This window comes from Chanos chanos, chromosome 8, assembly GCF_902362185.1.
Source record: "Chanos chanos chromosome 8, fChaCha1.1, whole genome shotgun sequence".
NCBI lineage: Eukaryota > Metazoa > Chordata > Actinopteri > Gonorynchiformes > Chanidae > Chanos > Chanos chanos.
The window spans coordinates 41,447,723-41,471,882 of NC_044502.1; the positions used below are offsets into that span (position 1 = coordinate 41,447,723).

Genomic DNA, 24,160 nt, shown 5'->3' on the forward strand with positions numbered 1-24,160 from the left:
CTCCTTTCCGTTGACTTAAAGCAAGACAGAAACGGGCTCATGCTTAGATATTTTGCTACGGGCTCATTTCAGAATCTTGTTGATGATTCTACTCTGTTCAACGAAAGTTATTCCGTTAATTCAGTTAAAATCTGTTGCTAGACAACCTGCAGCACCTCGAGAGAAAGCGCACTCCACAAACCAAAGTGAATGAGCAAATGCACAACGGTACACTTGGGGGCGCCCTTGATGATGGTCAGCTAAATCAGCAGTTCAGTTTGTAATATTAGTCTACATAACGATGTTGACCTGCCAAAAAAGAAATAAAACATCAGGACGAGTAGACGGTGAAATCTAAGTGAGCAATTGCTCCTTCATTTGAAGCAATACAGCTAGGTTAGTCAAGGTTAGTCAAGCCACTTTTATTTATAAAGAACACTTTGAAAACAACAGGAGTTGGCCCAAAGTACTTTCCAGCTGAGGCAGAGTAACTGTCAGTACAACTGGATAAAAGGAATAATAAGCATGTATAAAAGCAGGACTAAGAGAGAACATATAGAATAAAATAAAAGAAAATAAAAGCACAAGAACAGAAAGAAATGCCAGATAGAAAACAAAAACTAAATAACAAAGGTAAAACAAAGATAAAACAGATGAGTGAAAGATCATGAGTGAAAGATATCAAAATCAAAGTAGTAAAAATAAGAAATTAAGAGAAACTGAAATAAAACCAAGAACAGATCAGAACGCAGTGTAGGACAATAAGAAATAAATTAAATTAAAAATAAACATTAAAAATAAATTAAGAGTGGACTTGACAAACTCTTGGGGCAACCCCAGATTGACCTAAAAGCGAGAGAAAAAAGGTGAGCCTTTAATCATTGTCAATGGTAGAGCACGACTTAACATGAGATGGGAGACTATTCCAGAGCCTGGGGGCAGCAACAGAAAAAGCTCGGTCACCTTTGGTTTTGAGGCGTGAGTGGGGGACTGAGAGGAACTGTTGTGAGGATGACCTAAGAGATCTAGGGGCAGAATATGGAATCAGCAGATCGGTGATGCATTGTGGAGCTAATCCATTAAGAGCTTTAAAAACAAATAGTAAAATTTTAAAATCAGTTCTGTATTTCACTGGTAACCAATGCAAGTGAGCCAGGACAGGAGTGATGTGTTGTCTTTTCTTGGTTCCGGTTAAAAGTCTAGCAACTGCGTTTTGGACCATTTGTAATCGAGACAGGGGAATGGGTCAGCCCCATATACAAAGAATTGCAGTAGTCTAGCAGTGAGGTGATAAAAGCATAGATGACTGTTTCCAGGTCCTTATGAGATAAGACCGGCTTCAATTTGGCTATGGATCTAAGCTGATAAAAGCTGCCCTTCACAGCACTAATGACTTGCTTGTTAAAATTCAAAGCAGTGTCCAAAAAGATGCCAAGGTTTTTAACTGCATTTTGCAAATTTGCAGACAGGAAACCAAGTGCATTGCTTAGGCTAGGGATGGAGCTAGGAGTGCCGAGTATAATTACTTCGGTTTTGTTTTCATTTAGTTGAAGGAAGTTCCTTGCCATCCAGCGTTTGACATCATATAGACAATTAAAAAGGTTTTTCAGCAAGCAAACGCATTCGGGTGTAACTGGTAGATAAAATTGTGTATCGTCTGCATAACAGTGATGCTAAATGTTATGTTTTTCAAAGATAGAGCCAAGGGGAAGCATGTAGAATGAGAATAAAAGAGGCCCTAAAATTGAACCTTGGGGGATTCCACATTTAATGGGAGCAGGGTATGAAGAACAGTTTCCTACGCTGACAGTAAAGGTTCTTTCCTCGTAGGTATGTGTCAAACCATTTTAACACTGAGCCCTGCAGACCAACTTCTCCCTCCAGGCGTTTTTTAAAGAATGTCAAGATCGACTGTATCAAATGCTGCACTGAGATTGAGCAGAACTAAAATGGCACAAGAACCAGAATTGACAGCAAGAAGGATGTCATTGTGTACCTTCAGCAGAGCAGATTCTGTACTATGCAGAGTTCTAAAACCAGACTGGAATTTGTCAAAGATGTTGAAGGTGTTCAGGTAGGTGGAGACCTGAGAAAAGACGACCTTTTCCAAAATCATAGAAATAAAAGGTAGCTTCGAGATGTGCCTGTAGTTTTTATAGTCAGTTTTATGTAAGTTAGGTTTCTCGAGTAAGGGTTGCACAATTGCATGTTAAAAAATTGGGTGGAATGATTCCATTTAATAAGCAACTATTGATTAAAGCCAAGACAAGAGGGCAGACTGTGGCAAAAACTTCCTTAAAGAGGTGTAATGGAATAATGTCTAAGGGGCAGTAGGTGGGATTCATGTGTGAGACCACCTCAGACAGCTGGGTGGATGACACAGGTTGAAACTGCTGCGGTTGACTGGATGATGTGTCTCTGAGGGATCAATGTCTGGGGATTAGATGAGAGATCTTATGTTGTCAATTTTCCTGATGAAGAAGTGCAGGAATTTCTCTCAGGTTTCAGTAGTGGAAGCAGTGGTAACAACAGCAGAAGCATGTAAGATCGAGTTAATTGTGTTGAAGAGTATTTGGGGTCTATGGGCATTTTTATTAATTAGTTCAGCATAAAATTGTGCCTTAGCTGACTTGACAGAGTTTTGGTAATGCTTCAGACGATCTCTGAATATTTCATATGAGACCTGGAGTTGGTCTTTTTTCCATTTTCATCTCTAGAGAAGTTTTTCTTTGGAAGAGAAATAGTTTCATGTACCACTGACACCAGTAACTTCATTGGCTTGCTCTTATAGATGAAATGAAATGTCTCTTCCCTGGCTCTACTGTCTTTTAGCCAAATGAATAAGGTCAGCCCTCCTGTTGGCTGCGTTTCCGGATCTTTCTGCTAACTTGAATATTGGGCGCATCTTAACTGCTTGAAATAATAAACAGAATCTGCTTGAAAAGAAGTGAACACGTCTTTCTGTGACCATATCTCTGATCATATTCCTTTCAGACCATATCTCTTTTTTTTCTCAACATAATGTAAAACAATGAAAAACCTGCATCTTTGAGCAACACAAGCTTGTGTTGTATATATGAGCTTCTAGTGGATAGTCAATTAAACACTATGAGCATATCCTTTTGAATTTTAAAACTTAAAAAGAAATCTTTGAGCCATTACATCTTTTATACTCGCATACTTGCTACTGTGACGCACCAAATGTATGGTCACATTTGTGTTTACTTTTTTTGTCGCATTTCCATGGTAATGATGCTGTTAAATGCTTGTACACTGTAAACCCGAATGTTGAAATAACTTAATTCTATTAAGTTGTGTAAACTTAAAATGTCCTTTTAAGTTGTACTGACTTAAAATTTTTTGAGTTGTTATAACACGTAATCCAATTTTGAGTTTTTTTAAATTAATTTTCTAATTACTTTTGGATTCATTAATATGAACTCCAGATTATCATTATAACATAAAATTTTGGAGTTCTAAGGTCTGATGTCAATTATAACTTTAAAAATTAGCTCTGAAAAGTTCTCACTTTTGCATTAATTAACCTACAATTTAAAATTTTTAATTTATACTTTTTCTGCTACCTTATTCGAGTTTACAGTTTATGAAGGGTGTCCTCCAGCTTTTTCAGCTGACTGGTTCACTGGTAATGAGCAATTTCTGTAACAACCGATAGAGAGAGCAGTGTGAGGCTAGTGGCGTACAGTTCGCGAACAAGATGGTCTTTTTGAACGACTCTTTAGTGAGTCGTTTGTACCGGTTCACCTGCACAACTGAGTCGTTCTTCTTTATTATTGTTATTAATTTTTCAGTTGTTCTTTTTTTACCCTTCTAGTTCAGCTGCTCCCAGCCAACTGCATGCAATCAGTGGGCACAGCAACGGGCCAATAGCAATCAACAAAGAGCAAGAAAGTGTGGACTAATGTGCCCCTCCCCTCCAAAAAAATGGGTCGCAGTAGCCCGCCTTTTAAGAAAATAGATTAATTATCTTACTAAATTGACAAGTGTTTACATTTACCCCCAGTGAAGTAATTATTTTTAATTATTATATTACAAACAAAAGGGTCTGAATTTAGTTAAACCTGCTGCTCCGTAGCCAGGAAGCTCTAAAGCCCAAGTTTGAAAACCCGAGTTCGAACTCTAGCAGCTCAAGTTCGAACACGGCTGTCTGATTTCATCAACGTCAGAGCGTCCACAATGTTCGAAAACGTTGTTGGCAGGGCAGCTTGACCGAATTTTGACGCTCTCGCCGCTCTCAGTGTGAACGTACAGTAAGTCTAAAACAGGGATGAACATTGTGTCGTTTGAAGTGGACAGCGGTGGTTTACCTACGCATTTAACAGGCTAGTAATCTAACGCAAATACCGATATGGCTAGGATAACTTCTTGTACTAGCTCTGCATAGCCAATGCTATCGTATACCCCTTTTATTATGGGACTGGTTTATGATTCATACATGTACCATATTGTTTGTTAATTGCAGAACCACACACGCATACAGCCGGTATCTGTTTGTGAATATTTTTATTAAATAAGATCGGTGGAACATAAGAAGTTTCTGTGCATTCTAACCGATGCTCACTCAGGGCTTTCTTTGGTCACAATTTTCAAGCCAGCATTCCCACAGCCTCCGCAACATTACTTGAATGATCAAACAACAATGCAAAATAAAATAGCATAAAATAAAATGTTGCAGGTAAAACTGAATGCAGTATATAAATACGAATTTAGTATGAACAAAATGAAGAAACAAAACTAAGCACAATGATATTTGAAATACATATTTGTAAACTATTTATAACTTATACAAATATATATGCGTGTGTTAATTTACATGCCTTTAAATATAAAGGGAGCGTTAGCAAAGAAGAAGGAAGTATGCAAAGTTTGAATAATTATTTTACCAACATTAGATTTGTACACGGCCTTTTTATTCAGCGTAAAGCTTCAGCGAGTGCCGTAAGCTTAAGAAACGCGTGAGGAAGCGTACCGAAAGTGCAAAAGAATCAAAACTCGAGAACGCGGAAAAATCCCGGTTCAGTTTCTCGAACTGTTCGAAAGAATCGGTTCACTAAAATGAATCTAGCTGCCCACCACTATGTGAGACATAACATGTTTGAACTGAGGACTATGCAGTATTCGCGGTAGCTGCGTGCCGTGGGCCCTTCATTGTTGTGGGAGCAGCTACACGGAGCACAGTACAGTTGCTCCGTCTCATTATTTTCCGTCTTTCAGGTGAGTTTAATTGTGCACAACCACAGAAATTATAACGAAATAGTACGAAACTAAGTTCAGTCGAATTTACCAACAATGTAAGTGTAAAACTGTGTATTTTGAGTTGTTAAGTGTATTATTTCTCGTTATCCCGTCTCAGCATGTTAATGTCCCGCGGCTTGTCAGGCTAAAATGGTTGAAGATTAAAAAAATATTATCTGTAAAACCGTGAGCTAGCTCGTTCATATAGTGTGTAATTAATTTTATGAACGGCAACAGTCATTTACTCCTGAAATTTACATGGGTTACTGTGTACTGTGAATGTATTTGACTAAGGATGTTATTTCATGTGACATGAATTGTACAGCAACTTATTTTCGCGGAGCCTGAATACACTCAGAGATGCATGGATATAGATCACACGTAGCCTGCCAGCAGAGAGGGTATATAATGCACTGGTTAAACTGAGAATAGCAATGTTTGTGGTCAGTAAGTTGGGATGAGACAAATTTGGCATATAGAATGTTTTATTGCAGTGTATAAACGTACAGTTGATGTTACCTAAGATAATTTTCATAGCTAAAATAAGGAAATTGAAAACTGATAGAGACTGTGAACTAAAATGGATTTCAGTAAAGATTGTTATGAGAGCAGCTACATGGAACACAGCACTGTTGCTCTGTCTCATTATTTGATGTCTTTTAGCATCACTGCTGACATATAACTAAATCATCCTCCATACTAACAGTGAAAGAATACCAAGGCAGCTGCATCTTTGGAAGACTTTTGAAGTGCTGAAATAGATGCGAAGCATAAACATTCTTTCCCCAATTACATTATCACAGAATGTTCTATTTTAGAGGTTAAAGGAAAAGAAAAAAACAGATTGTGCAGGGGAAAGGCTGGCTTTGGATCACTCATGATAATGGTTTGATAAAGGAGTTTATTTAAGAAACTACTAGGTTTACAAAGAGCTGCACCGTCCTTGTTTTCATCACTAACCTGTTCTCCAAAATGGGTGTCAATCGACACTTTTCTGGACTTTTAGTGCTCTCATTGCTGAGTTGACCTGTTTCTCTCGTCCAACACATTTCATTGTACCGCTGACCCTGTGTTAACCTACATATGACATAAAACTGAACCTGAGCATGAACCTTTTAGATTGCAGAATTCATCATAACTAAGTTCAAGGCCACAGGGGTATTTTTCCAGAGAGCACAGTACTTTGTCTGTTTAAAGCAAGGATCAAAGACAGGGACAAAATCCACACATCCGGTAGTCGTTGTTGCAACAGTACTGGCAAAAGGGGAGTTCGCTGTGACGCTTTTTTCTAAAGCTCTGTGAATGGTGTGCGTGTGAGAGAGAGAGAGAGAGAGAGAGAGAGAGAGAGAGAGAGAGGGGATCATTATCATCATCATCATCATCATCACCCTTGTTGCTGTCCTTTTCCCTCTCCTTCTCCTTTTGTTATTATTATTACTGTAGTTGTTGTTGTTGTTTTGTTATTATTATTATTGTTGTTGTTGTTATTGTTGTTTTGTTATTATTATTGTTGTTGTTACTGTTGTTGCTGTTACTGTATTGTTACTATTGTTACTGAGTTATAACAATAACATATCATGACTGTTTTGTACAACCTTTTTAGTGGGCTTAAGGACTAATTAACTTATTAGTATTCTCTTGGGGAATAGTGTCTTACCGGAGGGAGTTCCTTTGAACTCTCAGTTAATTCCATCTCAGGCAGGGCTTCATTGTTGCTTGGTTCATCCACCTGTGTCTGGAAAAGAGTGAATTGTATGTTGGAAAAGAATAATAGCTGTTTTTGCTGTCATGCTAACTTGACAGTGATGGCAGCAATTTGGCTGCCATAATAACCATCTCAATTTAAGCCCAGTCTTGGTATAGACTGTAAAACCTACAGCAGGGAAAGGAACAGCTGAAGTCTCCAAGATACAAAGGTAAGCAATGATAACTGTGGCAGCAACACACGTGCTAATGTACTTCATTTTTGTTGATGTTAGGATGCTGTGAGTTTCCAGTCCCGATTGAGCGCTTTCAGAGTTTGTTTGTTTTTTCTGGAGACTGAATGCTGTTTTTCTGCAAGGGTGATGGTTATCTGTCCTTGAGGTCTGTTGTTGCCCCAGTTCTTCACGATGGTCTCTCTCAGGTGCTGAAAAATCAGTCTTGTTTGTTTTGTTCTGGGTCTTCTCTGCATTCCTGTTTGACTGCTGACTGACTGAGGGACTGGGGTCCTGCTATTTATGTTGACTTCAGGCAGTCTGCTTCCTCCACGCCCCCCTGACCTGCCTTCCCCTTTTCCCGTTACTGATCAGTCACCTTTGACTGGGACTTTTTGTCATTTTCAAAATCATGACAAAGTGTTTTTGAAACTTATATATATATATATATATATATGAAATTAAATATCCAAGTGATTGCAACATATCAGTGACATGCCCATTATTCACTCGTAGACATGCATTCTCTGAACCCTATGCTCTCTAAACACTGAGAGAATTCACATAATGGCAATTTTTTATTGTAAAAAAAAAAAGAAATAGTGCTAATTTTATTGTGATTACTTTTATACACAACAGAGTCTGATTTTGAAAAACTCTTTGCAGACGTAGCCTACAGACTGTGCGGTCAGTCATTGTAATGATTCAGCGGTCTGGAAATAATTTAATGTTTTATCCGTCTAACATTTTCTTAAGTTAAAAGGGCTCTATATTGTTTAAGCTTTTAATTTGTTACATTGATTAAAGTGTAATTATAATGTATTCATCCAGATGTTTATTAGTTTTGCCTTGGTTAAATTCTGCAGTTTTTTTGTACTTAATCATAAGTTGTGAAATGATTTTTTACGTTCGAACAAATAAAATACATCTTAAATTCAGCCAACAGTATAAACGGGAAGGGACCTCACACTGTCTCATTCACTGATAACCCTTCATCACTTGTTTGCTTTCTCTGGGGAGCAATTCTGTCAGTACCCCTGCCAGGACTGTGACCTTTGGCCACCCTGCTGGCCATTCTGTGCATTGTTATGCCATGTGCTTTTGTTTTGTGTTTGGTATTGTCATGTGCTTCTGTCTGTTCATGTGTACCCTTGTCCCCGCCCCCACCTGATCACTGTTATTACCTGATTTGTTACCTCCTGTTTTCCACCAATAGAACTCCGGATGTCACGTGACTCTTGTGTATCCACCGCCATGTTGGCAGGAAAAGTGTGAGCAAAAATGAATGGGCCAGCGTAGATTTCAAACCGTTAGAGTTCACCGCACACCTTATTGATAAGGACATTGAGCGCGATATTGCGAAACTTTGTGGATTAAACATTACTGACCCTCATAATGCCCCTGGGGTGCTTTTCATGGGTATTGAAAAAAGCATCGGCTAAAAGTTGCTTTGCCGTCCCTGAAGGGGTGATTGCCACTTCATTTTAGTTAACGTTAGCATAAGCAACGGGCAGTGTAATGTAGCTAATCGGTGTGGTACATACAAGTTGGTACACCGATTACGTTACATCAGCCCACTTGTATGTAGCGTTAAACTAACCTGTGTCTTCAATTTACTACACCGATTAGGTACATTACACTGCCTGTTGCTTATGTTAACGTTACCCTTCCAGTGACTACAAAGCAATTTTTAGCCGGTAGACTCCGAAGATGAATATTCATCGTGAATCCAGATTTCGTCCATTTGCACTTCTCCAGGCTTCTGTAGGCTTTCAAAGACTCTCCAGCGTAGGACGAGGGAAAGTCAATTGTAAGTAATTGTAAATGTGTGGATACTTCAGGTTTGGAACGGTGTCTGCTCAGACTGTTTCAGTACTTGTGAAAAACACCCCGGGAGCATTATTGTTATAGTATATAGTATTAGTATATTGTTATAGTCACAGTAACGTTGAACGTTTTGCAATATATCGTTCAATGTCCTTGGAATTAAAGTGCGCAGTGAACTCGCTGGTACCATTCATTTTTGCTCAGCTTTTCCTGCCAACATGGCGGTGTTTTGATTTTGAACGTTCAATGCTGGATTGCGTGACGTCAACTACTGGAGCTCTATAGCCTGTCTTTGCCAACTGTTCTGTGTATTTAAGTCCTGTGCCTGTGTTACTGGAGCGTATTCCAGAAAGCGGGTTTAGTGAAAACTCAGAGTTCGTTAACTCAGAGTAAGTAGTAAACCTCTTAATAGAAGAGCCCTATGGCTTTGTTTTGCTAGGAGGATGAAGCCAGAGGGCTCTTCTCTTAGGAGGTTTACTACCTACTCTGAGTTAACGAACTCTGAGTTTTCACTAAACCCGCTTTCTGGAATACCCCCCTGCTCATTGTCAGATTGTGACCGTGTGTTTTTCCAAGCCTGTGTAGTTTTCTGTCTAAAAACCGAAATTCTGACCTTGTTAATCTTGATCTGTATTTTGCCTGACGATTTGGATTTGTTTGCTCTGCGGACTACTGGCTTTGACCTGGACTTTGAGATTGCCGCCTGATTTGGATATCCTCTGATAAAACTCGATTTTACCTCATTTGGTCTGCGATTAAGTCTTGATCTACCAAATTCAATGTCAGTAAATACAGGCACCAATGACCTCTTGTTTGTTTCAGTTATCCACGTTCTTTTTTGAGTTAAAGTTCATTTAGAGCCTAGTATCACTGTTTACAGTCTCAAAGGGCTTTACATGCTCACAACAAACAAAATGTCACACTGGTGGTGTGGTGCAGGACCCAAGAGCAAGACACAATGATAGTGACAAAAGAACTTTAGTCACAAACTGAGGATCAAAATACAGGTGCAGGCTGGAACAAAACTGATAACAAAAAAAGGTGCAGCATAACAATGTGCTCTAAAACACAAACAATGATAGACAAAGGACAAGGCAAACACTAGGGCTTAAATAGAGGGAGAACTAAACAGGGCAAAACAGGATTGGTTGAAATTAACGAGGTTAATAATGAGACAAACAGGAACAGGTGAGGGGCGGAGACACAGAACAAGAGAACAAAGCCAAACAAAACAAAATGGAGGTGCAGGCCATGACACAAAACAGGGGTAAGTAACACGTAAAGAACTTCTCTCAAATCTCTTTCTAGCTCTGCTAATACATCTTGTGTATACTTAAGCAACATTAAATTAGAGTGAATTCTTCAGTGGTAAATTTACTCAGAGAATGGCACTTCCCCAAGAATAACTTTTACTGTCTAAACAACCAGTCGTGTGATGCTTGACATAAACATCCAACCCCAAACCGCTTTGTCTAAAAAAAGCCAAAAAACACATGTTCTTAGAAAAGTAGGCCAATGCACATTCTTACCCATGAGCTAACAAAAGCAGTGATCACCAGCGTTCAGAGGCTGCATGCCAAATACTAACAGCTGTCTCCAACTAAACACCCGCGTAAAGAGTCGTATCAGAAATTCATTAAGTGGGGTATGAATACTGGGCAAACAAATCTCCCATTTTTTTTTTGCTTTTCATTCTTTTAAAACAGTAGTAAACATCTGAGATGATTACAAAAGGGTTTACTTTTTTCTTTGGGTTCTTCTGCCCTTCATGGATTTTCTCTTCCTTCACTCATTCTCAGCGACCTCCCTCTCTCTCTTCAGTGGTTGGATTCTCTCTCCTTCCCTGGTTTATTAAGGGCCAACACCTACCATTCCCTGAAGCACATCTCCCTCTGTTCTAATTCACTTGACTGCTCAGTAATGTGACAAAATGGCTGCTTTTTTTTTTTGTCATGACATGGAAAAAAACAACAGCAACAACAACAACAAAAACTCTGTATCCTGATTAACAGTGACTAAAAGACACAAGGTGTTTGGGAATAAAATCTAAAGCCTAAGTAATAGTAATACTTACATAGACTGAGTAAGGTAGATGAGGGCCTTTTTCTAAATACACATAACACAATACAAGCTAAGGGAGACGGAACACAGAGAAGAGAAGAAGAAGAATGAAACACCTGCGACAAAAATAGCAGTTCTGTAAAACAGGACTTCTTTAAGAGCACATCTGTACACAGACAAAGGAGCAGGACCAGGAGCAATTGGAGCCTGTCATTTGGAAGCTAAACTCTTATTTTTGTTTGATTGCCATTTTGTTATTTGTTCTTTTGTAGAGGCACTTCTGTTAAATCAAAAGTGCAGTAAGTGAGACAGAAAAAGAAAAAAAAAAAGAAAAACAATAAAAAGAAATAATTATATAACTGAATGTGTTGTATCAATTCACTAGAAAGCAATGTGATTAATTTATTAGGCATAAAAGATGTCTTTGAGTCAAGAAATGTGGAATCAAAACTAATACAAGTCCCTTCATACAGGAAGGATATACAATTTCATTGCGAGAATGTTGACTACAAGGCTTACATAACTTTGAAGAGAGTTCCTCTCTATCAGAATACCACAATAGCTGTCTTCAGTGTGTGTGGGTGGCAGGGACTCCACTCAAAGAGGCATGACTGATGTGTGTTTCGTTAGAGCTACAGTAGTTAGACAGTGATAAACACCCAAGAGAAAAAGACAGACAGAGAGCGATGTCCCAACGAGAGGAACATAGGTTCAGAGATCAGTCACTTCAAACAGTGCAGGGGACACACAGATGCCTAGTTGTGTGTGTTTGACTGGCGGCTGTCAGACGGGCCAAAAAGAGAGAGAGACAGAGAGGAGTACAGAGATAAGTGTGTGTACAGAATTGGACAGAAGAGGAGAGTTCTAAAGGGTTCTACATGTAAGAGAGGGGAAAGTCAACCTTTTTGACATACAGTTTATATTATAATCCTAACCTTAGGTTGTTGGTTTATCAGTTTCATCAATTATAGTTTGTTTGTTTTTTTTAACATTTTTAATATGTCTTTTTTTTTACAATTTAATTCGTTCTTTACTCAAAAATACAAATTTTCTTTAATGACCCAACAACTGATTCTAAACTATGTTGATTTACCCTGTCATTTATAGTGGCATCAGACATGATGGATAATTTCCAAACATAGGTTTATGTTTTAAAAAAATGTATCACTTACACATGCAGGCTTTTCTGTGTGATGCATCATCTTTTTGATACTTTTCTCACACCCATTCTTACAGGAGGCAGGACAAAGAGGTGACATTTACACTTGAGCCTTTTAACAGAATGTCAAGCTATAGATAAAAATGTTAACAAAATGCAAATTACAAAAGAGAGGGTAAATATCTGCCTATTGAAATATATCAGAAAAAAAAATGTGTTGACCATTTAACAAACTGTCAAAATGAGCCCCACAGATCAAGAAGGGTTAACATCCTCTTTAAGAACCTCAGCAGTGATTTCATCTTAAGTCAGGATCAGCATGGACTGAATTACTTTGACTTTGAACATTATTCATAATGGCCAGTTACATCAGCAGTTGAATTTGTGTTTAATTACATAACGCTCTTGACCTGTCAAAAAAAATAAATAAACAAATAAATAAAACATCAGGATGTGTAGACGGTGAAATCTAAATGAGCTTTCGCTCCATCCTTTGGGAAAATACAGCTGAGGGTTCATTTCTAGAGAAGTTTTTCATCGGAAGAGAAATCGTTTCACGTACCACTGACACTCGTAACTTTATTTGCTTGCTTTTATAGTTGAAATGAAATGTCTCTTCACTGGCCTTATTCTCTTTCAGCCAAATGAATAAGGAGGGCAGCCCTATTGTTGGCTGCGTTTCCGGATCTTTCTGCTAAGCTGTTTGAATGTTGGCTGTATCTTAACTGCTTGAAATAATAAACAGAATGTCCTTGAACAGAAGTGAGCACGTCTTTCGGTGACGTTAATTCCTTTCAGACTATGTCTTTTTTTCCCGGCATAATATAAAACAATAAAAAAAAAACTTGCATCTTTGAGCAACTAAAGCCGTGAGCTCCTGGCATTTTTATTGTGAGTGGATAGTCTATTAAACACTATGAACATGCTCTTTTGAATTTTAAAACTTTAGAAGAAATCTTCGAACCATTATATCCCATTAGATCTTTTATACTAACATCCTTGCTATCATTACCTAAAAAGAAATTTGGGACGTGTATCTAAATTTTGCAGTAATAAAAAAGCTTTTTTTTTTTTTTTTTTTATCTTCCTCCATACTATCAGTGAAATAATACCAAGGCAGCTGCATTTTTGGAAGACTTCTGAAGTGCTGAAATAGAGGAGAAGCATAAACATTCTTTCTCCAATTACATTATCACAGAATGCTCTATTTTAGAGGTTAAAGGAAAAGAAAAACAGATTGTGCAGGGGAAAGGCTGGCTTTGGATCACTCATGATAATGGTTTGATAAAGGAGTTTATTTAAGAAACTACTAGGTTTACAAAGAGCTGCACCGTCCTTGTCTTCATCACTAATCTGTTCTCCAAAATGACTGTCCATCGTCAGTTTTCAGGACTTCTACATTGCAGTGTTCATTATTACTAAGTTCAAGGCCACATGGGTATTTTTTCCACAAAGCACAGCACTTTGTCTGTTTTAAAACAAGGATCAGCAGAGACAAACAGATAAATAAATAACAAAAGCTGTGTTCAAACATCAGCAGAGTGCATTGTTAAAAAAAAAAAAAAAAAGTACTTGCGTGGGTATATGTGTGTGTGCGTATTTATATATATACATATATATATATATACACACACACACATATATACATATATATACATATACATACATACATATATATATATATATATATATATATATATATATATATATATATACATACACACAAAAATGTATGTATGTATGTATGTACGTGTGTGTGTCTGTGTGTGTATATAATGTGTGTTTGTGAGTGTGGTGTGTGTGTGTACATATACACATACATACACAAACACACTTACTCAGAAAACTGTACTGTATATTTTCACTGGTGACTGGTGATAATAGAAGAATTAGAGTTTTCAAGCAGAATGGAGGGAGACGTCTTAAAAAAACACACAGTTGTTTCATGGGCAGAAAATGAAGCTCTCTAAATAACAGTCATTTACAAACATCAGCAGCGGGTGATGATTTTACAAAGCTTCTTTTTCTGTTCTTTGCTACTGTCAAGGTTGCTCTAATTTTATCTCTCGTTTTTTTCTGAAAACACTTATATATGTTTAGAGGAAAATCTGTTTTATACATGATCTTACATCTAATCGTTACCACTGTTGTGTTATATGTAGGTTTTCGTATTCATTCCAAGTTATATATTCTCCTGAATACAAAGAACAAAATTTGCCAACAAAAAACTGCCTTATAATTCTAGCTCTGACTGTACAAATGAAAAGATTAAAAACACATCAGAAGTTACTTTGTCTTACGAAGTTAATGAAGGAAATCGTCTTTGCTTTAGGGCCCAGTTCTCATCTTTTGTGTCTAATGCTATTATCAGAATATTTGTCTGGGGTCCCTTGGAGCCTAGTAAAGGCTTGGAGCTTAGTCCAATATGTACCTTCTGCAGATAAATCTGAAGCAAATATGAACATTTGGTTTTAACGATCAGTTGTTATCACATAATCAAATATTATGCCTTTAATGTTCGAGGGGGAAAAAAAGTTTTTTTTCCTTTCTTTCCATAGCATCATTGGAATTAAAAAAAAATGCAAGATGAACATTTTACAGACAGATTTGAAAATAGAGCTATCAAAAAGTAGTGATTTTTTTTTCTTTTTCTTTGATTGACAGATAAAGCAATCTCAAACCTTCAAAGTTTTCAGTAAGCATCTGAATTGTACACCAGGGTGTTCGATGGTGTCTTCAGGCCAAATGCAATAAGAAACAAACACGCCTGCCTGTGTTATAATCAAAATATTGATTCAGATAGCTCTGCAAATGCTTTGTTATAACAGCTGTCCCTAAAATCAGTTCTAAACGTGAACTGAATCGTAATCATGCATAATTGTTCTCTCTTGGCAAGAGCTACTTTAGTTTTTTTTTTTGTTTTGTTTTATTACTGATATCCAACAAAACTGGATTAATTTCTGAGGAATTACCCAATGCCTAAAAATCAACAGCTGATAACACAATGGTAGCACAAAAAAAAAGGAGAGTAACAACGAAAGTACAATGTGAAGAAAAGCAGAAGTAAAAACTGACAATGCGTTTGCTAAATTTAGCAACACGACAACTAAAACAAACAGGGTGAGGGGGGTGGGGGGGGACAATCAATCAAAAGTAACATTGTCCAATATGAGAGTCCAACACTTGAGCCTAGATAAAATAAATAGGGGGGGGGGGGGTGCAAGAAGGGGCACGATGTTGCAGTGACAGTTCTAGAAAATTCCGCTCGTCTCTGAGTTTGTCATTGGAAGAGGTTGGCTTAGCCCTCAGTGACTAAGCAGCAGTCGAGACGGGTTTGGGGGGGGGGGGGGGGGGGTTGTCTATGGCCAACGGCCACAGGCGGGTGCTGAAGCTGAGTCTATAAAGTGAGAGAGAGAAGCCAGCAAGCCATGGAGAGAAGCCTTCTTCGGCAGTTTGCTCATTTTATTCTTTCCTCTGCGCTCTCTCTCCCTCTCTCTCTCTCAGAGAGTTTGGTTCTGTGGGACTGCACACAGTTCTTCCAGCTCGCTCTCTCTCTCTCTCTGGCTCTCTCACTGTGACGGAGCCTCTGTAACACTCTCAATGCCGTGTTGTTGCAGCTGTGCTCTGAGAAGAGCGTTCTCGCTCTTCAGCTCCTCTATCTGAAACCAAAACAAACACGTACTTTTAAAGACATTCGCAGAAAAGCACCAATAAACCGCTCATGAATATACAATTCAGAATGGAAATCTGACCAATGACAATGACAGTGTTACGAAAGTACATATACTAAAAGGCTAAGTTCACGGGGTCATTTTGACAACGACTTCCTTGTAGTTGTCTCCTTCCATTGCCGATGTAACTTTTCTGAGATGTTATTTACAATGTTGTTTACATTTTTTTTTTAAATGTAGCAATTACATCGACGTGCAGCTTTCACATGCCAACCACGATAAAACAGCCTTAACGCCTTTGAAGATAAACCGTAAAATAGCTGCTTTGTCCTGCGTCATCAGAGAACAAAAGAGAACAATATCAAACAATGTGACCAAACGTACAGGAGACGCTGAGTGGGCAAGAAAAAAATTGCTTTGCTTGGTTTCGATTTTTTTTTTGTTTTGTTCTCCCTATTTGACATTTAAAAAAATCATTGCCGTGGAAATTCACCCTCAACACAGCCACCACTGTTAATGGTAAATTAATGTCATTCTGAGTATGTTTTATGAAAATGAATATTTTTTCAAGGAAAAAAAAAAATCTTTACAAAAATATTCGAGCGTTTGTTCAGAGAGAAGAGAAAAGAAGGATGTCTGGGGTAGAAAGAGAGACTGACATTAGGTTTAGACTGAGACCATAAACCATGAGGAGCAAATTTCTACTTTATCAGCACATTCCAACTGTAAAGTCCTTGAGGATAAACAAACAGTGGTGCCAGGACTCATGTTTAAGATGTGTACCTGCTGTCTGAGAAGCTCATTGTCCATCTGGATCCTCTCCACCTCTTTAATGCTCTCCTGCAGTCTCTGGTTATTCTGCCTGAGCTCTCGAATGTAATCGCACGCTTTCGACAGGATTCCTCCTTTACTCTAGAGAGGAGAAGAAAGAGGACTTCACAGATAAATACACTTAGCCTTGGTGTGGAGCATTTATCATTTGAGTTGTCTTCTCTCTCTCTCTCACACACTCACACACACACACATACACACACACACACACACACAAATCCTCACCGCTCCACTCTTGCTGCTTTCCATGTTACAGTCAGGGATGATTTTGGAGAGAGTGACAATCCAGTTGTTGATCTTGTCCCTCCTTCGCCTCTCCACTATAAACAAAACCCATACAGACAGAGTCACACACACACATACACAAAATGGAATGAAGACAACTGTGGAGTTTACACTGTTCTGAGAGGCCTGAACGTGAAGATTAAGCTGTGGTTTCAAATCCCGCATGGACGCATTTGACCTAAAAACACACAGCACCCTCCAGTGGTGAAATGATGCACAATCCCAGAATCTGTCAGGTACTTCTATCAGGCAGTGTTTGCTTGACTAATCTTGTGCATCTTGGGTAAAGAACATTTATTAACTTTAATACCACTGTCAGAAAAATGCTGACGGTTCAAAGTCATAAGAAGGAGAATGCTATGGTGGTGGAATTCTTTTAAAAGAAAGAGACTGAGAAGGTAGCATAAGCTAACCTTCGTTGTGTTGTGCTCTCCTTCTCTCGTCTCTGGGAGTGCGAGGCGCGTCCATTTTCCTACAGAGGGAAAAGTAGCAGAGCGTTACTGTCAGACACTATGAGCATTAATTCCATGTCTCCAGATACTAAACTCCACTGAGACAGTAGTGGACTTCATTAGAGCAACGCCACCAAAGTTATTTTCGACTTAGACCAGCGACACTAATTCAAACAGAGTCGGGTCCCTTTGTGATCTGGCTTGCTCTAGTTTTAGTTTCTTTTTTTTTTTTTCCCCTCATGGTTTTGTTCTGTACTAGTATCTTGTCTGTTTTCAATGGATGTTTACCTAAAGGCTCTTGTCACTCTAAGATCCCAGAAAGTGGCATAAATAGATCAGCCTAACATCATATCAGTCTAGACAAAGCTAGATGGAGAAAATGGGGGAAGATGGTTGTGTAAGGTCTGCGTGCCCTTCCCGGGTGCCCTCTGGGGAGTCTAGGCATCGGCTGGCTTCATTATGTTATAAATTGCAGTGCTGCAAACCAGATGCTGTCTGAGAGGCCCGGCTTTGCTCTAATGACACAACTGTTCTCCGTGCACAATCTTCCCCCAGGTCCTCCTTTAATTAAGTCACGATTCCACTGGCTACGTGAGGGGAGGACCAGGCTGTCACTGCTCCAAGGGGCCTGATAAACAAAAGCTTTAGTAAAGCAATGTAAAAATTTGCCTTAAAAAAACAAAAACATTAAAGAGGCAAAGTAAACTTTTTCTTTTTTTTTTTTTAACAGTCAAAAGAATGAGGTGACTGTTGAAATTCTGCAGGCTTGTGGTTCGATTGTTTCCATCCCAAAATTTGTATAAAAGAACGACAGGTAGTTATTCCAAGAGCATTATAAAAACAAACAAACAAAAAAAATCTCACAGAAATGAACACACTCTATCACAACATCTCAAACACAGATGGACTACTTCCTTGGGCAGCATGACACTACATGATCACTTCACGAAGGTCACAAAACAGCAAGTGTAAAGGGGGGTTGGCGTGTTTTTGCGCTCGTCAACTACTGCTCTAGAAGGATCTAGAACATGGCTGTCTTTCTTAACTAAGGAAGTGTTGAAAGAATCCTCACCAATTTAAACCTTCGTGTTGCAAGATGTCCATTTCATCTCTGTGGATGGCAAGCAAGTGAAGTTTTCTTCTCAGTCTTAGGCCTTATTCTTTACTTCATTCACATGCAGCTTTGACTACTTGTGTTGTTACTACATTCATCTTTACAGACAAATTAATGCAACTTATGATGAAGACACACAGGGAACAAAAAGACAAGGTAAAATCATTCCATTCAAAGGTAAGGTGAATAAATCTCTACATCTACGTAAAAGCCCGTTTCTTCGTGGACTGTCCTACATGACTCTGCACAGTATACTGTTTAAATCAAATTAGCTGGGGAAACTGTAGACCAGAAAGCCTGGGCCTTCAGGACTGTCTCACAATGGCTACGTCCCAACATCTGCCAGGAGCTCACATGACGAGCACATCTGACGGGCCAATTAGACTGAAGTGACCCGAGTCGAACAGAGAAGCTCAGAGTCGGCCCCAGTGCGCACAGAGGTATGCAGGTCTGTTCTCCAATTGGTTAAAGCCGTGCTCTTAAATCCACAGACAGACGGGGAATGGAAAACGAAGCTACCTCAATAACCAAAAATTAGATTTGGGAGGAGATCACGGGAATCCACTTTTAAACCAGCATGGCTGAATCACAAACTGCCAGGGAGAAGGTTACTGAGCGTTAGATGCGGTTTGGAAAAATCATATACAAATCAATGTAGGCAATATAGATTCCCCAGGTCTATAAGGGAAACAGCCAAACTATATACTTCTCTAAATTAATATATTCCAGAAATTATTATTTATTAATTCAATCATTTTTAATCATTAGTTTGGTGATTTCAGCAGATGACCTGTCTAGTCTGTGACAACCACATTTTTTCATCTCTCCCAAAAATTAAAACTGCAACAGCAATTTTCATTTAGACTCATCAGGGTTTTGGGTGTTGACTGTGCTTCACAGAATAACGATTTTGTCACTTTGATAAATGCCTGTGCAATGTGCCAACGCCACCCAAAGGCAAAAACTATCGTTAAACTCTGCTCACTTATCCATTAGTGTTGGGTCTCGTGTACCAATCCATGTTCCAATCAAAAAAGTGTGATTACAGAAAATTTACATTTCAAGTTAATTTATGATCACTACAGTGTTGCCTGGATTAAAAGGGAAACACTGACGTTTTAGGAAAGAGGAAGAAAAGAAAAAGAAAAGAAAACAAAAAGTAAAAAAAAACCAAAAAAAAAACAAAAAGCATGGCATGCAGAGGCATCAGCCAGGCTTGGAGAGTGATCAGAAATGAAGTGGAGAGAGCCCAGGGGAGGTGCTCTCTTACAGGGCTGTCACAGGCTGATAAGCAACTCAGGTTTTCTATCCTCTCTGCTCTTCACTCACGTCAAAATTTTCACACAACTTTACTATCCTCTCAAACACATCTTCGACGAACACACTACACCCCGTCATCAGTAAAACACAAAATCAAACACCCGGGCCACGCACCGCATGTGTGGTCCAGTGTCTACTGCTCTGATATGTGTGTTATTATTCTGTCAAAGTCTGTAATAACAGGTAACTGCACTGAATCACTGGGCCTCTATAAGACTCCTGCGTGTCCGATACTCACGCAGTGTATGGATGAGTCCGTGGAGCGATGGTGCGTTGTGTGCCCGATGGCAAGACGTCAGGAGGGGTCATCATCACGTAGAACTGACCTGAACACAGCGTGGGGGACGTGAAACAAAACCATTTCAAAAAGCCACTTCCACCGTGGAAATGAATCAGTCGCTGATGAACCATATACGCTGATGAACCATATAAGTACTGTTGAACAGACTTTCCCTTTTGTCTCACCGGAGCTCGTTCAAGGACTTGGGTACACGCAATTAAATCATGGGTGTGAGAATTACAAAGTCCTTAAAGGGCTGTGCATAAACAGTGTCCCCCCCCCCCCCCCCCCCCCCGACAAACAAACAAACATGCAAACAAATGAACAAACAGAGAGCCAAATTCTAATGACTTAAATATTTGCCACTGTACAACTGCACATCATCATTGCAGAATTACTGACCGCCTCACGGTCTCTGGGACAACATCAGAAACAAGTTATTGAAATGACTGATGTTCAGGGCAGTTTTCTTACCCCCAGCCTGTGTTATCGAGGGATCAGGGGTGGCCTGAACCGACACAGCTGTGGCCGTACCGTCGCTCACAGTGGCTGCTGGGAAATAGGCAAAGCGTGTTTCCCCTCCAACAGCTTCTCCTGCAGGGCTGCCCCCATTACTGAATGGGTTCTGGATCAATGCCTGCAGTTCACAGGTAAAGAGACATCGGAGCAGAGTTACCACACACTGTCCTAGACATTTAGTCATTACTTCTGCTGCTACACTGACACTATCTCTCTTCATCTATTGAGATCAAAGCTCAGAATTTTTCTCTTCTGCTGCAGAGCACTGTAGAGTCATGCTCCAAAACACTTTGTCAGTAATAGAACAATTTCAGGGAGAGACAGACAAAGAGACAGAAACAGAGAAAAAAAAAAGAGAGAGAGAGAGAGAAAGAGACAGACAGACAGACAGACAGACAGAGAGGTAGAGAGAGCTCTAAAACAGTGTTTCTCAATCCTGCTCCTGGGGGACCCCTGCACATTTTCCATCTTTCCCTGCTCTACCTACCTGACTGAACTCATCAGTGGCACTTTTGATTGGCTGGGCACACCTGATTTAATCAAGAGCAAGTTAATCACATTATCAAGGTGTGTTCGGAGCAAGGATAGATAGATGATATGCAGAGCAGGGGTCCCGGAGGCGCAGGATTGAGAACCACTGCTCTAAAAAAACCTCTCAGTATGCGAACAGTGGGAAAGAGACAGTTCTCCGGAGCATTGTTTAATCACACTGTGCCTGGTGCCACAGCAGCAGTGGTTGCCCTCATGGCTGCTGTTGTGTTAGACTACCTGTGTGACAGCCTGCTGGCCTCCTGCAAACGCCGCCGTGGCAACCACGCTCACCGGCCCTCCACCCTCGTCCCCCCCCTCCGGTGGCTGATCTGTTACCTGGACAACTCGATACGTCACCTGGAAAGGAACGCAAAGGCGTCTCTTTTACTAAAATCGACGTATCCATTTTTTTTTTCTTTCTTTGTTTTTTTTTTTTCCTTCTGTATAATAGGACAACAAACTTTAAGTGGGTCGCAAATTGTCGAGCTATGACATTGCAAACGTTAATGTGATTAAGAGAGAATCTTTACAGTAGATGTACTGTCACTGAAAATACCTTGCAAGGCAAAACAGATGATGCTGTTTTAGGGTAAAAAAGTGTACTCCTTCTTTGCATTAAGCAGTAATTCAGGAAGGTTCCCCACTACAAACACTGAGGTGCTTATCCTAACACACTGTCCAACATTCTACCATGCAGCAGAAGAGTAAGCTTAAGAGCTATACACATCCCAGTAAAAGCACACTTGTTTGCTCAAAAGAATAAGTATTTGTTACTGTCCAGAATTACCCCCACCCTCCTCCAATCATGTGACTTCCCTCCTGACTGACATGTGACACAGGCCCAGTGCCAATCCCAGTGAGAGACTAAAATCACATGACCATCTGTATCAACAGCTGCATCCTTCCCTCAGCATCCCTTACTGTGAAATAGGATTTTAAAACCCTGCGTTGCTTTATTGTCACTGATCTTTAAGTAAATCTTCACACTGATCAACTTCAAATAAAAACTTTCTTGAAGTAATGGTGAACATCTTTGATATTCAGCCTGACATTAGTTGATTCACAAAGTGTTTCCTCTTTTGGGAAATAACTGTGCAAATTACTGAGGAAAATAAGGAAAACCTACTTGTCCACCACTGTTCTCTGTGCGAAACTGATACTGAATGTTGTGGTCCACAAACGCTTGAGTTGGCTGTACACTGGCTATGGTGACCTCTGCTTGCTCCCCTCCTCCAGCGCTCTCTGTTAAGTCAAACAAAAGACTTATGAGCCTAAAGTGGATCAGACAGATTCAGCTCTGAGGTGAATGATGGTGAACTGGTCGATAGGTTACACTTAATGTCTGTTCTGTGAGGCATTTGAATACCCATCATGTGTTACTGATATTCTGTCTTGCAGTACTGTTATGAACAATGACTTAAAATTCGTCCAAACAGAGACCCACTTTGAACAAAATTCATACCTTCAGTTATTTGGACAACCTCTTCCTCTTGTTTTTCGTGACTGAAACATAGAGCAAAACCAAATTTTGTTTCTAAAGTAACAAAACGTATCATTTCCCAACGTTAGCCTACTATTCGGATATGCAGTAAAAAAAAACGTTTACGTCAGATTTGGCTGCAACTAACGGTCACGGTAATTATTAAATAATCCGGGGTGCTAAACTTTCAGCAAAAGCAACAAAGTATGAACACCCTCGGTAAAATAAAAACTTGCTGCGCTCGTGCTGCATTCACGGACTACCTATGCCACTACAACTTTGTAATGTGTTAATTTAATTAGCTCCACCGAATGCTAATTCGGTGTGTTACTCTATGTTGACGGACACGCAGTTGACTGTTGACAATATAAGTAACGTCCGAGAAGTTAAGCACCAAAACATTTTAAATATTTCATTTTCTAAGTAATGAAGTTCATTTGTAAGAAAACCTGTAGGCACAGTTACCCGCCATGTAAGTAAGCAAGCTAGGATAATGTCCAGCGCCATGCTAACGTTAATCTAACTAATCACAGCCGGCTAAATCAGCATAATCTAGAAAGTTCGTCCAAAGAGCAGGAACTAAGACTATCCAGGCTCACCATCCTCTTTAAAAACTAGGTTAACAAGCTTGTGACCTGTTGTACCTATCTGTACCTTGTACGAAGATGCAAGCTACGCTACTGACAACCCCAACACTATTGTAGAACACTTTAGCTAAAGTAAGATAGTTGCTTAATTGGAGATATATTCATTTGACGTGTTAACAGCTGACTTATCCTGACGGCTAATAATATCTTAAATCGGCCCACAAACTAGAGACCAAATACAAATTGTTTAGGATGTTATTGTATGTCTTTGACATTTAAAAGTATATTGTAAGTTAGCATATAAGCAAAGCATCTTAACTCCGACTTCAAATAGACCTCTAACAGGTATCGACTCAAGCTAACTTGGCTGCAGACCTGAAAAATGATACAACGTTTAAATGAATTGCTAACTAACAGTTAATCTTTGCAGAACACTGACATTAATAAATTAATGTGTGCATCTTTACTTAAGTACTGGTGGGGCCTTGATGTCAAATTCATTAGCGAAAGAGCTAAGGGGAGATACTACCGACATTTTCCTACCTGGCAGTGGTTTCCAGACCTTGTTCGAGCATATCCATCAGGGTTTAAAAGTGATATTCAGTGACACTGAGAGATGGAAATGTTGATCACGGGAACAAACACTCGGGTCATGTGAGCTAGACGAGTCCAGAACACGTGAGGTTCTTTTCAAACCCGGCACGAGAAGGACGACGTTAAGGAGGCCGACGAAGACAACGACAGTGGAATTTGCTTATACCTAGATTTCGTTTTTCACAGGCTTAACTAATTTGCTCCCGCTTAATAGTAGACGGACTGACCTTTCGTCGAGATCGACATTAAATGAAGAATTTTACTTGAATTGTTTCGTGACAAGAGATCTAGAAGCTGT

The 24,160-nt window shown here is 39.4% G+C and overlaps 1 protein-coding gene across 2 annotated transcripts; it reads right to left on the minus strand.

The window, feature by feature from the left end:
- Positions 1 to 15,540: 15,540 nt before the first annotated feature.
- usf2l (upstream transcription factor 2, c-fos interacting-like) lies at positions 15,541 to 24,160 on the minus strand. 2 transcript variants are annotated; one of them, XM_030781854.1, is made up of 11 exons: positions 23,812 to 24,160; positions 22,664 to 22,704; positions 22,328 to 22,443; positions 21,439 to 21,558; positions 20,626 to 20,788; positions 20,110 to 20,197; positions 18,510 to 18,548; positions 17,399 to 17,457; positions 16,926 to 17,020; positions 16,653 to 16,781; positions 15,541 to 15,857 (listed from the first exon to the last, which is right to left on the minus strand). In XM_030781854.1, exons 1-11 carry the CDS (start codon positions 23,847 to 23,849, stop codon positions 15,768 to 15,770), a joined length of 978 nt encoding a protein of 325 aa, XP_030637714.1. In that variant the 5' UTR covers positions 23,850 to 24,160; the 3' UTR covers positions 15,541 to 15,767. The 2 variants fall into 2 exon arrangements, with proteins under 2 accessions (XP_030637714.1, XP_030637713.1); XM_030781853.1 differs by lacking the exon at positions 18,510 to 18,548.